At 35.5% G+C, this 17,954-nt stretch overlaps 1 protein-coding gene across 27 annotated transcripts in view; it reads left to right on the forward strand.

The window, feature by feature from the left end:
* The window catches only part of LOC126766223 (calcium/calmodulin-dependent protein kinase type 1-like), a 130,856-nt gene that overhangs the window by 77,293 nt on the left and 35,609 nt on the right, over nt 1–17,954 (forward strand). For 21 of the 27 annotated variants that reach the window (XR_007668733.1, XR_007668728.1, XR_007668736.1 and 18 more), the window contains one exon: nt 902–934. The exons of 1 other annotated variant lie outside the window; for it this stretch is intronic. Coding sequence is in view for 3 of the 26 variants with exons in the window: in XM_050484117.1 (XP_050340074.1) it covers nt 902–934; nt 14,917–14,965 (82 nt within the window). In the remaining 23 variants the exon portion in view is untranslated. Of the gene's footprint in view, nt 1–901; nt 935–1,075; nt 1,095–14,916; nt 16,149–17,702; nt 17,876–17,954 lie in introns of those variants that run through there. 5 more of the 27 variants (XM_050484117.1, XM_050484119.1, XM_050484120.1 and 2 more) reach the window with 5 other exon arrangements.

The raw sequence follows: 17,954 nt of genomic DNA on the forward strand, positions 1-17,954 counted from the left end.
TAAAAATTGCGTTCTGTTCAGTAATTCTGGTATTAAATATGGTATTGAGATATACTATATAAATATATACCATAATTAAAACTGTCTGAAATCAAATCAATAACGGAGTCTAGGTGAAATAAGTACATAATATGATTTAATGACTACGTTAGAATAAACAGTTTTCGCAGTTCGTACAATGGACCAACTAAATTAACTATTGGATATATGAATATATGTACATATGTATGTACTAGATCCGATTTCCAAGTTAAAAGAAAAAATATTAATACGCCACATTTCATTTATTTTTGATACCAATAAGGCCGAACACTTAAAATTTTATTCCCTTGCAACATGTTGTATAGCGTATAACTGGTTCAAACGCAAAGATTAATATAAGAATATTAACTGTATTCGCTGAAGTTGTTATCACATGTGGGTACAATCGGACCATTCTAATGGCATTAATTATAGAAAATATTATGTGCTATAACCAAGCTATTGAAATAAACTTAGTGTAGAGTTTTACGTTAAAGAAGCAACTCTCATTTAGAAATATTCAAAAAAAACGAAGGCTTTTGAAGTCTTAAATCTGAATGTTTTCGTTTTTTTAATTATCGAATGTACCTAACTCCCCTTCTTAGCATGTGAAATACGTTATTATTAAATAGTGTTTTGTTTGTGCACTGCTAGTTATATTTATTATTTACTAGCAAGACTTATATAACCATATTAAGACCTCCGTTTTTATGATAAAGAGAAAATCTATTCTGTTTCCTTTATGCCCAGAGTCAAATTTTACCTCTTTCAGATCAGTAAACGACCTAAGCCCTAAAGGAAGTATTTTTATTATTGTTTGTAATTTTGGTTGTTTTATAAAATTCTTGTCTTCTTTTTCACTTGCTTTTTCTTTCTATAGGTTCAGTGCAAATGATTCCGAGAACGGACAGCGGTGAGTTTACTTATACAAGAAAAGGATAGAAAATCTAAATATTATATTGAGCTTGTACATATAAATTATTATTATTTTTCATTTATGAGCTGATGGTGTGTTTCTATCACTAAATTTTTGGATAATTTTAATACTCTTCAGATAATACCGTCTAGAGGCAAGGTAATAAGTATTTACATTTATTAGTCTTAATTCAAGTTCAAGTTGCTAAGGTCAGAATTATTTGTATTGTTTGGTTCTAGTAGACACTCGTGGAACTGTACTTGAGATTGCAAGACCTGATAAGGATAAATATATTATTAATTTTTGTCATAGTATTTATTATTTAATTTTATTACAGTGATTTAAAACAAATACTAAATACTTAAATGCTAGTCTTTTAAGAAGTTAGTAAGAGAACAAATTATGTTTTTCGTATATTTTGTAATCCAACGAGCTTACCGCCAAACTTATTAAATGAGGAAGGAAGTTTAGGCAAATCTTACTTAGCATGGCAGACGAGGGCTGCCCTGTTATGGCTAGTGTTAAAACACTTCAATTTCAACCATTTTCAACTTGCACTGAAAAGTTCCTACTAAGTTCGGTTAATATAGTTTCAGAAATTTTTTGGATATTTACATCAATTATTAAAGAGCGACGCCACACTTATTTTTGTAACCCAAATAAGTGTCAACAAAGGATCCACAGACATCTTAAATACATTATTTATTTCCGTTATTTTTGGACTTTTCAAATAGATATTCGGCGACCGGCACTGATGTGATGAGTAATACCAAAACCTTCACATTGTGAAGTCAGCTTTATTTTTTAGGATTTCTAAACTCCTAGTTATTACCATTAATTTTCTTTAACTTTCATAAGAAAACAGTAAAGCATACGCTTCATCCGTTTCGTGTTTATTTTCATATAATATATACTGTAACAAATATTTGTTGTGAGTAAACTTTTGCTAAATTATTCATTTTCTTTTAATATTTTTTAAACCTGGTCAATAACGTACAAATCAGTAGACTGCGGAGAGTTTCACGTGTGGAAAGCTGTAAAGAAGTCAAGAGCAGACGACGTTAGCTTTGCTATTGAAGACTTTATCCTAAAATAAATTATTCGTCTTCTATTCCAAACTTCCGAGCACTTTCTTTTATAATAGATAATGCATCCCTCACCATCACTATACCAAGGCTTCATTGTAGGACGAAGGTTTGATTTTTTAAGCTCTTCGTCAGCTTTGTGCCATACCCGTGTGCAGAATAAAATCTTTATATACACGTACTCCTGCGTAAAATTCATTATCTTTTTGTATTAATATTGCTCACGACAAGTTGCTTGCTCTCTACTCTACTATTGTAAAAGTGGCTAAGTCGTCACAAACTCTAGCCACAATCAAAGCGAGATTCTTCAACATATCGCTTACGTGCGCCCACGCCCCGACGGAAGAGAAGGACGATATGACCAAAGATGCCTTCTATGAGCTCTTGGAGCGCACCTATGAGGGCTGCCCCCGTGACGATGTCAAAATCGTGCTTGGCGACTTTAGCGCCAGCGTGGGCAAAGAAGGTATATTTGGCACTACGGTCGGTAAATTCAGCCTCCACGACGAAACATCCCCAAATGGGTTGAGGCTGATCGACTTCGCTGGGGCCTGAAATATGGTTATCTGTGGTACTAGATTCAAGCAGAAGAAGATACATCAAGCTACGTGGCTGTCTCCGGATCGAAAAGCCACCAACCAGATCGATCATGTTGTGATAGACGGAAGACACGTCTCCAGTGTTCTAGACGTGCGTACGCTCCGAGATCCTAACATCGACTCGGACCACTATCTTGTTGCAGCCAAGATTCGCACCCGCCTCTGTGCAATAAAAAACGCACGTCAACAAACACAAGGAAAGTTCGACGTCGAGAAGCTGCAATCACAACAGACAGCCGAACGATTTTCTACTCGGCTTGCACTCCTGCTCTCTGAGAGCACTCCTCAACAACTCGGTATAAGGGAACTGTGGGACGGCATTTCAAACTCCTTACGTACAGCTGCAACCGAAACCATTGGTTTTCGGAAACAGTTGGTAGACGAGTGCCGTGTCGCAGCGGAGAGAAAACAGACTGCCTACCTCGCAACGTTACGATCGACAATCGGGATGGGACAGATACCGAGAGTTGAAGACGGAAGCAAGACGCATTTGCAGACAGAAAAAGAAAGAGGCTGAAATGCGTGAGTACGAAGAGCTTGATAAGCCTGCCGACAGAAGGTTTCAAGACCGGAGCATACTCTTGTAGAACCCCCAAAGGTGATCTAGTGACCGATACCCAGAGCATACTTAAATTATGAAGGGAACACTTCTCCAGCCTGCTGAATGGCAGTGAACGCACAACACCAGGAGAAGGCGAACCCGATTCCCCAATCGATGACGTGGAGCAGACGTTCCATTGCCCGACCATGGAGAAGTTCGAATAGCAATTGCCCGCCTGAAGAACAACAAAGCGGCAGGGGCCGACGGATTGCCGGTCGAACTATTCAAACACGGCGGCGAAGAGCTGATAAGAAGCATGCACCAGCTTCTTTGTAAAATATGGTCGGACGAAAGCATGCCCAACGATTGGAATTTAAGTGTGCTATGCCCAATCCACAAAAAGGGAGACTCCACAATCTGCGCCAGCTACCTTGGGATAAGCCTCTTCAACATCGCGTATAAGGTAGTGTCGAGCGTATTGTGTGAAAGATTAAAGCCCACCGTCAACAAACTGATTGGACCTTATCAGTGTGGCCTTAGACCTGGCAAATCAACAACCGACCAGATATTCACCATACTCCAAACCTTGAAAAAGACCCGTTAAAGAAGAATCGACACACACCACCTCTTCGTCGATTTCAAAGCTGCTTTCGACAGCACGAAAAGGAGATGCCTTTATGACGCGATGTCTGAATTTGGTATCCTCTCGAAACTAATACGGCTGTGTAAGGTGATGTTGAGCAACAAAAAAAGCTCCGTTCGGATCGGGAAAAACCTCTATGAGCCGTTCGATAGCAAACGAGGTTTCAGCCAAGGTGATTCCCTATCGTGCTGCTTCTTAATCTGTTGCTGGAGAAAATAATTCGAGCTGCAGAACTTAATCGAGCAGGTACAATCTTTTAAAAGAGTGTGCAGCTGCTGGCATATGCCGATGATATTGATATCATCGGCCTCAACACCCGCGCCGTTAGTTCTGCTTTTTCCATGCAGGACAAGGAAGCACGGAAAATGGGTCTGCCAGTGAACGATGGCAAGACGAAATATCTCCTGTCATCAAACAAACAGTCGTCGCACTCGCGACTTGGCTCTCACGTCACTGTTGACAGTCATAAATTTGAAGTTGTAGATAGTTTCGTATATTTAGGAACCAGCATAAGCACCACCAACAATGTCAGTCTGGAAAGGATAACTCTTGCCAACAGGTGCTACTTCGGACTGAGTAGGCAATTGAAAAGCAAAGTCCTCTCTCGACGAACGAAAACCAAACTCTATAAGTCACTCAAAATTCCCGTCCTGCTATATGGTGCAGAGTCTTGGACGATGTCAACAACGGATGAGTCGACGTTGCGAGTTTTCGAGAGAAAATTTCTGCGAAAGATTTATGGTCCTTTGCGCGTTAGCCACAGCGAATACCGCATTCGATGGAACGAAGAGCTGTACGTGATATACGACGACATTGACATAGTTCAGCGAATTAAAAGATAGCGGCTACACTGGCTAGGTCATGTTGTCCGGATGGACGAAAACACTCCAGCTCTGAAAGTATTCGACGCAGTACCCGCCGGGGAAGCAGAGGAAGAGGAAGACCTCCACTCCATTGGAAGGACCAAGTGGAGAAGGACCTGGCTTCGCTTGGAATATCCAATTGGCGCCACGTAGCGAAAAGAAGAAACGACTGGCGCGCTGTTGTTAACTCGGCTATAATCGCGTAAGCGGTGTCTACGCCAATAAAGAAGAAGAAGAAGTTGCCGCTTCTACTCTTCAATTTATAATGAATTGTTTTAAATATTGGATTGCCGAAACACTTTTTCCGACAAGCGTTACGACATTTTCTTAAATCTATGACAGGGTTACATTTTAAAGTACAATCGGGTTTTAAATTTAAGTAATACACCCAACTCTTTTTTTACACGGTAGATACGTTCCTCAGAAATCCGTGTAAAAAAAGAGGCGTTTCCTATAGTAAAATGGGGGATACGTTCCATGTCATCTGAAAACCGTGTAAGACGAAATAAAGAAACTAAACTGAAAACTATAAAATTTCAGATATGCATACAAATTGTATGTTCATATGGCATTTTATTGAGCATTAAAACTTAATATACATAATTGATGCAGGTGAAAAATTGGTAGAGCATGCAAAAAACAAAAGTAATCTGTTAATCCAGAACTAAGAACAGAAAAATTAGAATAGAAATACGGAAAAAATATTTACATACATAGCTACATAATTATTAGTCGCTACTTGATAACTAGCGCATTTGTTTGCGACGAACTGGACTAAAGTCGGTATCATCGCTGGAGATATCCATTTCAGCAATGTAAATATCATGCGAACAAAATGTGTAGGTAAGAGTTATCGAATAAGGGGATTTCCCAGTTATTACTATGTATGTTCATTTCAGCAATGGTGCTAAGTGTGATAAAAACAAATATAATTATAAGACAGTGATTTTGAAACCGAAGTATTATAGATTAAAAATTTTTTACAAAAAAAAAAATCTCAACCGTGTAACTTCAAATCCGTGTAAAAAGAAACCGTGTAAAAAAAGAGTTGGGTGTAGATTTATATTAGGACTTAACATTATGTCGCATTTACACATATGCTAGGTTATTATTATTAAGACTTGATATAATGTCTTATATACACTTATGCTATGGTTTTTTTTACAATTACATTAGTAAACAAAAATGCACATGTTGTTTGTGACATGCCCCAAATGCAGAAAATAGTTACAGATTTCTTCTATCACCTATGGTTTTTTTTGATACAAAGATTTTTGTTAAAAAAAAGCAGCGATAGATATATAACTGTTATATTATTTTATTAACCAAAGAGTACTTTAAAATGTTACTGTCGATATATTGTTTTTGGAGTATCCCTTAACAATGTCCAGCAGTAATCGGCAAGCAAACTCACACTCCACTTGCCTTGGTACCGTTTCTCCATAGCAGAAATGGCTTGGTAGAACGATCCCCATAATCGTCACTTACGGCCCCTAAATTTTCGGTGAAAAAATCCAGATGGGAGTCCAGAAAGTGAATTTTAAAGAACATGTTGTAACCCATTTTTTTTATAGGCAGTAAGTATTTCAAATCACAAGGCCACTGCTTCGGTACATAATGACAGTCTCTCGCACGGCTGTCCCATTTGCAAATGCTACAATATTTCGTATATCCTAGTTGCATGATAGATGTGCTCTAAAAGAACTCTCATATTTTCATATGATTCCTTCATATGAACCGCATGAGCTAAGGGCACAGATGGATATTTGTTGCGGTTATGAACCAATAACGCCTCTAGACTACTCAGGTGGATAGTTTCTGTCCTAGTGCGTTAAACAAAAGGTTAACTTCTGAACAGTAACTAGATCCCCTTCTTGAAGAAAGCAATTTGTGAGATCGTTCTGCCCTTTTTCTGTAAAAAGTAATATTTACATCCCTTTGGAGAAGGTTCTCACCTTTTAGTCTGGATGCTAAAAGTTCGGACTGCGATTTTGAAAGGCTTAGATCTCGAACTAAGTCATCAAGTTCACCCTGTAAAATTATATGTGGCTCTGTTGAACATCTTGGTAAATCAAATATAGGACCGATTGTCACTTCCTTTGCGGTTTATGTAACATCACTTGAAGAGCTAGTCGAATCTAGTTCTTTATCGAGACTCCAAGGTTCTGGTGCTTTTGAAATAGGAAGTTGTTCACTGTGTTTTACAGGTCTTAAAGCCAATGGTAAATTACAATGCTTAACCGTATGTTCAATAACTTCAATATGTCTGCCTAGGCATTGTAATATCATAAACGCAGTAATTTCAAAAACGTAAAAGAATGTGAACTCAAGAACGTTTTGCTATCACAACCGTTAGTCTACTGATAAATTTTGTAAAACAAAATGATCGTAAAATACGCTGTTTACTTTAAATAAGCAGGCAGCACCGGTCTCAACCGGATATATCCCTGATCGTATGAAAATATGAGATGATGCAATATAATGAAATTTTATGTATTGTAAAATCTGACATCGCGTCCTTTGAACCAAAGCTTTATATTCGCAATTGCTCAATCTACTGTTTATGACATCGGGACTGTTGAAATCCCTCAACATCTTTAAGTGGATAACGATTATTACGTAAATCTTTTTCAACACGATATGGGCCTCTATATTTTGGAATTTAATTTTTAGGTCCACTTACATGTGAGTCAAATTTTTTTTACAACTATATAATCTCCAGTTATGTACTTCTTGGGTCCTTTTCTCTTTTTATCTACATAATTTTTTATTATAATTTTGTAGTTGTTCATAACAGTGAATTGCTTTTGTTCTTACATCTTTTAAACTAACATTTGCTAACGAATCTCTTGCTTTCTCTAAATGATCTTTTAGAGAGTTGCTAATCTCATATCTTTGGTTAATTCCAAATAATACCACACTAGGCTGTTTTCTTATTGTTCTGTGTTGTTCAAAGCATGCTCTACTTTTTAAAGTATTGCTTCTCAATGGATTTTTGTATCTACCGCTAGTAGTTTTAGTAGAATATAATCTTAAAACTTCGTAAACTCGCCAGTTATTACTAAAATATGTCGTGTAGTTTTTGATATGTTATCAAAAGGACCAAAATATCCGATATGTATGAAAATAAGAAAATTCTAAAAATGGCGCAAAAAATTTTTGAAAATTGTAGCAAGAGGTTTTTGACGAAACAATTTTTACTTTATGTTGTTTAAAAATATGTTCAAATTTTACTTTCCTGAGTTTTAGCTGAAATAGAAGATAATTTAATGCCAAAGGTAATAAACTTTGTCCCAATTCCATACGACGTTTAGTTTTTTTCTATCCCGAATGCCAATCAAAAAAGATCGTAAAAATGAAAAACCGAGAAATCGCTTGTCAAAGTTTTATACCTGCTAGACGCTCGGCCACTACTTCCCCTCTAGCTTCGATAATATTTCAAATTCTCATCTATAACTTTGAGGACATATCCTCAGATAATTTTTAAAGAGATTTAAAAAAAAAATCGATTTTTAGAAGCTTCTAAAGCAGGCTCCCCCTTTAATGCATCTATGCGTTGCTTACGTTTACCACGGTTCGGTGCTGTATTGTATAATCGAAATTTTGCCATTCAAATGCCCATAGTACTATGCGAGGGTTCAGCTTTTTCTTATTTAAAGTAAGGGTAATAAAATTACAGTCTGTCATAATTTTGAATGGTTTTCCTTGAAGTTATACAGGGAAATGTTGCAAGACGCTAACTATCGCAAGTGCTTCTAACTCAAAACTATGATACTTTTCTATCCACTTTAGCTCCTAGGCCTATGAAACTTTGTTTTTTTTAGTCATTTCAAACATCTTTTACAAATCTTCTAAAATATGAACATAACCCTATGAAGTTGTATACTCCTTGCACATATTTCGGTACAGGAAATCTTTGTATAGCTTCTAAATAATAATAATTTTCATTGGCTTATACCCCGTCCCCTGTAATGGCATAGCCAAATACATATGTTATACTTATTTCTTTGCATATTTATCTAAACTCAAGTTTATTTTGAACAATCTTTTCTAAAACATTTTTTAGTATTTCGAAATGCTTTCCATATCTGTTGCTACTCGTATCATTATGTCATATAAATATACTATTACTTTTTCTGCTATTATCATTTCTGATAATATTTTATGTATGAACCTTTGCAGTGCAGAGGTCGTACTCTTCAGTTAATTTGCTTGTTTACACGATTTTTCTGTTTAGAACAATCAACGCAGATAGTCTTTCTTCCCTTAAATATGCCACATAACTGACCATGGATATTGCAGAGTCAAACAACAAACTTTAAAAGATTTACCTTTTGTGATTTGTTAACGGTCATAACACATAACGGAATCGAAAATTTAAATATTTTAAACTCAAACGGCATATCGGTTGAGATCATCGGGATACTCCGAATCAAAACTTTCTCACCTTCGAATTTTCCTTTGAGTATTGTCACGTAAATCACATTGCTCATAAATTTACTTACCGTGTAGCGTTTCATAGTTTTGTTTGGTTTATTTTTCGAAGTATTAGGCGTAAATTTTGCGTTGGTAAACCAGGCTCATCCAAGAAGTTTAAATATTCAATTGATTAGTTACTAGCTTCATCTTCATTCATTTGAGTGATGATGTCATTCTGTAATAATAGCTTAGATCTTCTACAACTTCATTCTTAACCGCTATAATTGCTCAATCACTCAACAATTTATTACTTTTGTGGTTAGTAATGATGTTTGTGAACACTTTGTTGATAGGTTCGTCTTTCGATGAGACAAAGTTACAGAAATTATTAGGAAATGAAACCAATCCGCTCGATTCATCAAAAGGTACTCAAACATTACCGATAGCCAACAGATGCTTGAAGAAATCTTTAGCAGATTTATCCTTAAGCAATGCAGCTCTCATGTTTGTTTTCAGTTGAAGTTTCTTCAGATAGCGCCATAGATTTATTGATTTGAGGCCAGTGTTTATTTCATCAGCAGCCGTTGATCTTGGAAATACTGGCAGTGTTTGTCGAGAATTACCAGACAATAGAATCATTGCTCATTCAAAACATCTCGAGTCATTGCGTAGGTTTTTCAATGTTGTGCTTCTAATGCACGTTTATGTGCCATTGTGCATCATGATGATTTTTTATGATGATGCTTTGGCCATTGCTGAGTTTTTTCCAATCATATTGGATCTGACCAGTTCTACCGGGGGAAAGCCGGAAATACAAACCACCATTTCTGTCGTTAATTGCCTTTATTAAAATGTATCATAAACTTCCTTTTGATGGGAATTCCATAGGGATAAATTGGTTTGAACTGCTAAATCTAATAATTGGTAATCATATTCACGTTTTAATTTCAATTCTTGATTTAATATGTCATTCATTTCACGATTTGGCTGGCATTACTAACCTGACTAATAAACTATTGCACATGACGTAACACGTGTCTTCGATCAAGAGTAATGCCCGATTATGTATCTCTTCATTCATCTCAACATCGTCAATTCTGGAGCTGATACGAATTTGATGTAAAAAATCTTCTGACATATTATCCTTGTATGCAGAGATAATGGCTTCAACGATTGTTGTATCCCGTGGGTATCGTTTTCGTGTAAATTGAGTTCTTTATATGCAGCACGATATGTTGGGAATATTATACCATTAACAGTCTTTACTGTTTGAAATGACTTTGGCGCACACAATTTATATGAATGAACTGCATACATATGACCAAGAGCATCAGTAGAACGCTGTTGTTGATCCTTCACTTGTTGATCTAACGCGGCGCTTCTAACGGAATAAAGCTTAAAATCTCACCTTTTCAGCACTCTTTGGTATGACACAATGTGGTTCGTAGCACTAAAAATATACGACTGCAACGACACCTGTTGACAAAATACGAACAAACATTTTTTTAGAGTTCTTGAGTTATAAATAGTGTTACTAACACGACTTTTTTTTATTTATATATTATTTAGATTATACAAAGCGGTTTCCATAGTAAACAGGACTTTCTGAATCTAGCGCCCTCTGGTGGGGCCATCTATATGTCGACTGGTGCGTTAGAATCTGTTATCTTTATCGATTGTTCAGTGAGAATTTCATCTACTGGAAGTGAAGTTATTGCGTTCTAAGTGTCAGTATGTTTGTGTTATCGATGCGAAAATAAGCTTCGAACAAAGAGCCAACATTAAATTTTGTTTTAAAACTAGTAAAACTTTTACCGAAAAGTTTCAATTGATGAAACAAGTTTATAGCGATGATTGCCTATCCCGTAGCAGAGTGCATTAGTGGTTTCAACGTTTTCAAAGTGGTCGTGAGGACATAAATGACGATCAACGTTGTGCCATTCAAAATCTGTGATCACCGGAAATTGCATCGAAACTGTGCGTGAATTCATTAAAAATCAGTCGAAATCATCATTGAAATTCATGGAAATGGAATTGAACATCTCCAAAATATCGATTTATCGCATTTTGACCGAACATTTGGGCTTACGAAAGGTGTGTGCACGGTTTGTTCCGCACAAATTCACTGTCGACCAAAAATTGCTCACAATCCAACATTCGAAGGACTTTGAGACCTATTATTTGACCAAAAATCACATTTTAACCATTAACCACTCTCCGTATTCACCTGATATGGAACCGTGCGACTTCTTCGGAAAAATGCATTTGCCGATGAAAGGAAAGCGTCATGCAGACGTAGAAGCCATTCAAAAGGCTTGCACCGGCATACTGGCGGCCAAACCGGCCAATGAGCTAAAACACTCGTTCGACATGCTTTTGGGCCGTGCCAAAAGCTGTATTGAAGCAGAAGAAGGCTAGTTTGAATAAAATAAATTGATTTTGCCGAAAAAACCATTTTTTCTGTTTACTTTGGAACGTTCCTTGTACACCTTGCTTCTTTTTTTGGAAGGCTTAAAACTGCTGTTTGCGTTTCTGCAAAAGCTTTTCTGATATTTTTAATTGAAATTTGCTTGACATTAAGTTCTTTTAGCTGCGAACGAATTGCTTGAACTATATCATCCTTTGTATCGGGTGATTTTTTAAGAGCTTGATAACTTTTTTTAAAAAAAAAACCGCATAAAATTTGCAAAATCTCATCGGTTCTCTATTTGAAACGTTAGATTGGTTCATGACATTTACTTTTTGAAGATAATTTCATTTAAATGTTGACCGCGGCTGCGTCTTAGGTGGTCCATTCGGAAAGTCCAATTTTTGGGCAACTTTTTCCGAGCATTTCGGCCGAATAGCCCGAATTTCTTCGGAAATGTTGTCTTCCAAAGCTGGAATAGTTGCTGGCTTATTTCTGTAGACTTTAGACTTGACGTAGCCCCACAAAAATAGTCTAAAGGCGTTAAATCGCATGATCTTGGTGGCCAACTTACGGGTCCATTTCTTGAGATGAATTGTTCTCAAAGTTTTCCCTCAAAATGGCCATAGAATCGCGAGCTGTGTGGCATGTAGCGCCATCTTGTTGAAACCACATGAGTCAACATTTAAATGAAATTATCTTCAAAAAGTAAATGTCATGAACCAATCTAACGTTTCAAATAAAGAACCGATGAGATTTTGCAAATTTTATGCGTTTTTTTTTTTAAAAAGTTATCAAGCTCTTAAAAAATCACCCGATAGTACTATTGTCCAAGTCCAGAATTTCTATTGATTTCTCATGCGTTAAAACTTTTATTTTCAGCTTTTTATTACAGCTTTATAAATTTCTTATTTGTATTAATTGCTGTTTTCTTTTTCCAGCATAATCTCTCCTTTAGCTGTTTTTCTAATTCGCAACACGTTTTCGCCCAGATTTTGAAGAGTTTCCTCCTTTTTAACCCCTTTTAAAATCTCACTAGCGCATTCGGTTTCGGTGGGGCATGCGGTTAACTGTTTTCGCCTCTTTCATGACTTTTATCCCTTTGTTCTTGACAGTCGTTTATATTGCCTCTGCCTTGATTGTAGCTAGATTAGCTGTTCGATCCGCTTTTTTAGAATATCGACGGCCGGGAGCCTGCTTGCTCACTTAATGCTTTTTGTGTACTCGCAGACATGTTTTATTAATTTCGGGATCTTACCCGTACCATTTTATACCTATTGGAAGGTCCAGCCGCTCCTAACCTGGAGACTGACGTTGCGCATTAAGTCGCTTACTCTGAGTCAGAGGGTTCCTGGATTTAGTTGGTTTAACATTTATTTATGGGCGATGTCGATTCACCTCATCACGGAGACTACCTGCTGACCTCACAGTAGCCCAAGCTAGCCCTGTGCCAGAAGGCATACTACTGCACGCACAAAGCGATACCGCGACCTGAATCCTCTTATTAGTAGCAAAACACTGTTTTTTCCGCGAGTAACCGTACGATCAAAGTAAAACGAAAACACGTGCACTTATATGCAAAAAGGAATATTCGAATAAAGCATAAAAGAAAAACCGCAGTTAGAAAACACGTCCGCTCAATGAGAGAGATAGTCGAAAAATGGAATTTAAAGATAAAAGTTCACTATTGTAGTGTATTTTTATGGAAAATTTTTACAGGCCTTGGTCCAGTCTTGAAGGTAATATTAAGGGCTAAAATTTTTAGGGAATTTTTTTAGGGTATTTCCAAGCAAATTTCGTGACGGGACTGAAAATTAATAGTTCAAAAAAAAAAAACACCCTAATATATACATATGTACATTAGGGTGGCCCTTAGTTGTATGGAGGAAAAAATAAAGTTTCTGGATTCTCGATCGCACCCCCTAGAAATATGCGAATAGCCTAAAAACTAGTATATACAAAGTTTTGGGTCAATCAAAAAAGGTTAGAATTTTTGCCATTTTTATGTCTCAGACTTCCATATTTCAAAGCCACAATATCCATGACTGGTTTTCCATACTGTAATAAGATCTGCATTTTATTACCTTTCTAAAATTACCACAATCTTAAAAATCGGTCGATAGATAGAGAGTTACAGAAATACAAATATGAAAGTAAATTAAATGTGTTGCACGTGCATTCTCAAGCGTCGCATGCTCGTGATATACCGTTATAACGGTTCTAATGTAATTAAAATTTATATTCTGTATTGCTAAAAGCTAGTGTGCTAACGTAGTCGCAAAAGTGAGTACAGAGAAATCGTGGCGTGTAGACTATTTAATTAGCAAAATAATATAATAATGATTGAATATAATTTTCGGTCGAAAATTTACTTAATTGGAACGTCAAGCTCTCAAATTCTTGGTGCAAAACTACCATCAAATAAACAAGTGTTATCAGTTTTTTTTCATAATCATAACATAGTCAAATTATCAATTCGTACGAGTGCTGGATTGACTATAAAAGAAGTGTCCGTATTTTGGGAAAAAGCAAGAATTCCAATTAGAGATGAAAAACACTGCATTCACAAGTTGGAAAATATGCATAGAGAATGGCAAGCTATTGGAAAAAGTAAAAATCGGTCTAGTGAAAAGCAAAAACAAAAAGTAAAGCAATTTAGTGAAATGTTAGATGATTTATTTGATATTGCTCATGCTAATGCATTACAACTAATTAAAATTGACACCGACAAAAAGTTTTTGATAAATCAACGAAAAAAGGGGCGACCAGGATGTTTTGGTGTTGTTGATACCAAAACTGCCCAGAAAGAGAAAAGAAAGGCAGCGATTTTAGAAGAACAAATGAGAAGAAAGACACGAGTGGTAGACAATATGGAAAACGAAATTGAGGCAATTAACACAGAAGGTGTGTCTTTGAATGGGGTGACATTTATGTATTTGTAGCAGGAGAATTGTCTTCAGACAGTGATGATGTGCATTCAAGTTTGGAAAGTGAGATGGAAGAAGATTCTCATCCATCATGCTCCACTTCCATCGAAAATCGAGGAACGAAGTACGTCTTCACTGAAAGAGTCGTATCTGCCCTAGATAAATGCAAAATTAGTGATCGTTCAGCAATGCATACATATTGTCACTGCCGTTGCTGAAGCACTAGGACATAATACAAATGAACTCATAATAAACCGTACGTCATTGCAGCGCCAAAGGCATTTAAATCGGTTAAAAAAATCAGAAAACAACAAAAACCTCAAGGTAAGTCGTGTACGGATTAGACCATTGAATCGCGGTAGTCGGGTAATAAAACTCTCAAGCAAATTTTCTTACATATGTATATTCCTAGAAATTTTTTATTTAAAAAAATATACATTACAACTATATTGCACTTGAATGAACAAATTTTGAATGGTACATTTTTTTAAATAGATACCCTGTGGCACTTTGCATTGGAATGGAAAACTCCTTCGGGAAATAACAGGTCGAGAAAAGGTGGAACGACTTCCAGTTGTTGTTACTGACAGGAATGGCGAACACTTAATAGGGGCTCTAAAACTATATGCCGCAACGGGCTCAGAAATAGCTGATACGCTGTACCGAACTGATATTTGAATGGGACTTGAAGGATCATATTGTGGCCTGTTGTTTTGATACGACATCGACTAACACGGGCGTAATAAAAGGAGCTGCAACGTTGTTAGAAAAAAAACTTGAGCGAAAGCTTTTGTATCTACCTTGTCGGCATCATATATATGAAATATTGCTGAGAGGGGTTTTCGAGTGTTATTTTCCCGTAAATACAAGTAAAGACGTCCAATTGTTTCGCCGGTTTCAAGAGAATTGAGAAAATATTGATAAAAACAATTTTAAAGACTTGCTACAAAACAATGAATTAAAATTACGTAAGGAGCAAATAACGGCATAAAATTTCGTGTACCAGGTCCCACTCATCATGCGCGGTGGAAGTCAGAGGCATTATATTGCTTAAAGATCTATTTATTTCGTGAACAGTTCAAACTAACGGAATATGAAGAGAATTCGTTAGCAAGTATATGCGCATTTATTATAAAATTCTACGTTAAGCTTTGGTTTAACTGCACCAATCCGTCTAAAGCACCTCTTCAAGACTTCTCTTTTATTAAAGAAATTCACGAGTATAGAAATGTTAATGAAAAAATCTCTGAAATTGCAATAAAAAAATTTTGTAAACACCTCTGGTAACTGTCTGAAGAATGTATTGCATTGACGTTATTCGACGATGAGGATTCTTATGCCATGAAACAAAATATTGTGGAAAAAATTAAAAACATCGACAACTGCGACAAGGAAACGGAAAATTTAAAGAAAATAACTATATGATTTTGTAACAGCAAATACAATTGATTGTTTTGGACGGTTTGGGATTTCACCTCAATTTCTGCAGGTAGATCCACTTTATTGGAGGGATACTTAAACCTTTCAAAAAGCTAAGGATGTTGTTATAAATATAAAAGTGGTTAACGACACAGCAGAACGTGGAGTAAAACTTATGGAAGAATATAATAGAATACTAACAAATGACGAACAAGAAAAACAATATTTATTACAAGTTGTAACTTTATTATAAAAAACAATTTGATTCACATAATAAATCATCTTTAATTAGATCATAAGAAATATTATTATATTTTTTATTATTGCAAGTTAAATTACCTTTCGCACATAACAAATGAAGTACAAGAACAAGAAAAACAATATTTATTACAAGTTGTAACTTTGTTATAAAAAACAATTTGATTCACATAATAAATCATCTTTAATTAGATCATAAGAAATAATATTATATTTTTTATTATTACAAGTTAAATTACCTTTCGCACATAACAAATGAAGTAGGGTAGACTAAATTTAAGAAAATGTAAAAATTCGGAATTTTTCAGGATTTCAAGCTCCTTGCGCAACCTCTAAATCTTTTTTGATTGACCTAAAACTTTGTATATACTAGTTTTTTGGCTATTCTCATATTTCTCGAAGGTGTAATCGAGAATCGGAATACTTTAGAAAATAAGGGCCACCCTAATGTACATATATATAATAGCTTGGATTTCCCACCCTCTGGTTGACGTTTAGCACCTTAAGGTATTTCATTGGCTTTGATTATTGCAAGTTGCAAGATTAGTTCTTCCTTACTTGTTCATATAGAGTTTCGCAACAACTAAAAGTATTCCCCCGCATCTAATCAACCAACATCAACAAATGCATTTGAATATATATTTTCGACATTCAATCGTATCTCAAAACCAAATGCTCCAAACCTGTTTTATTAAAAAAAAATAACTAACTAAATATTTGCATGTGGAACGAATGGAATGATTTATGAGTAAAAACAACATATTTAGATATATGTACATATCTATGTTACAAATAAACCTGATTGAAATCATATGGTTGAACAGCATGGTGGTTACAAATCGATTAGAGCACAATGCTTTAGAATCTATTGGTACAGTGCAGTTACAAGCGATACATAATAATTAATATAACAAATCACGATATTAACGGTACAGAGGGTACTGTTCATTAGAGCCTTAAAAAACAGGAATATTTTTTGGAGTAGTTAATTTAATATCTGATGAAAGGCTGGTGTCAGTCAAGGAATTGTGCTGGGCCTAACTTTATATGTCTTAAATATTCCAAAAATTAACATATTAGAAACCCCATCAGACCGTCAAAGGTAGAAAAGGAGCGGTTTAACTTATGTCGAAGAATGGTTAGACAATTAGCAGATAAATGTATCTGAGTGAAGAGTAAGCACATAAGAATAAAGAAATATTAAACAAAAAAAGGTTTGTTTCTCTTTGTCGATATAAAAGATCGTTTTGTTTTCTGTATGTTACGGATAAGCACTAGTCTTATGATGCAAAAAATCTATATCTATATACTTAGTACTTCATGTACCCCAGAGTAAAGTGTTGAAGTACAACGATCGTTTTTCGTTGGCACTTTTCGATACCGCAAACAAACCTGTCACAATTTCATTTTTTAAAGGGGGGTAGTAAGGTTTTAAAAGCAAAACAAAAAGGATGTATTTGTGTTTTTTGCGGCGACATGAGTAATATAATTTTATTAAATTTAATGACATTGACATATTAGAAAGTTTAATAGAAAAAAAGCCCTTGCTGATTATCTCGAGAAATACATCTCCTTTAAAACGCATATCAATTTTTTTGTTTCAGATGATCCAGTAACGATTTATAATGTTCCACTTCTTTTCAAGGCGCTTCTGGAGATTCACCATCACAGGCTTATTTATTAATATTTTCATTGAAAAGTTTTTCTAATATACTTCAAAAGTTGTACAATACTATGTCTTTAAATTTAATAAAATTATATTACATTCATGACAAAACTAACAAAGAAAAATAATTATACATTTAAATTGCACAATAGATATAGGAGAAAAAATGCATGTTTACTCATAGTTACAA

The sequence above is a fragment of the Bactrocera neohumeralis genome, unplaced genomic scaffold, assembly GCF_024586455.1.
Source record: "Bactrocera neohumeralis isolate Rockhampton unplaced genomic scaffold, APGP_CSIRO_Bneo_wtdbg2-racon-allhic-juicebox.fasta_v2 cluster11, whole genome shotgun sequence".
NCBI classification, from domain to species: domain Eukaryota; kingdom Metazoa; phylum Arthropoda; class Insecta; order Diptera; family Tephritidae; genus Bactrocera; species Bactrocera neohumeralis.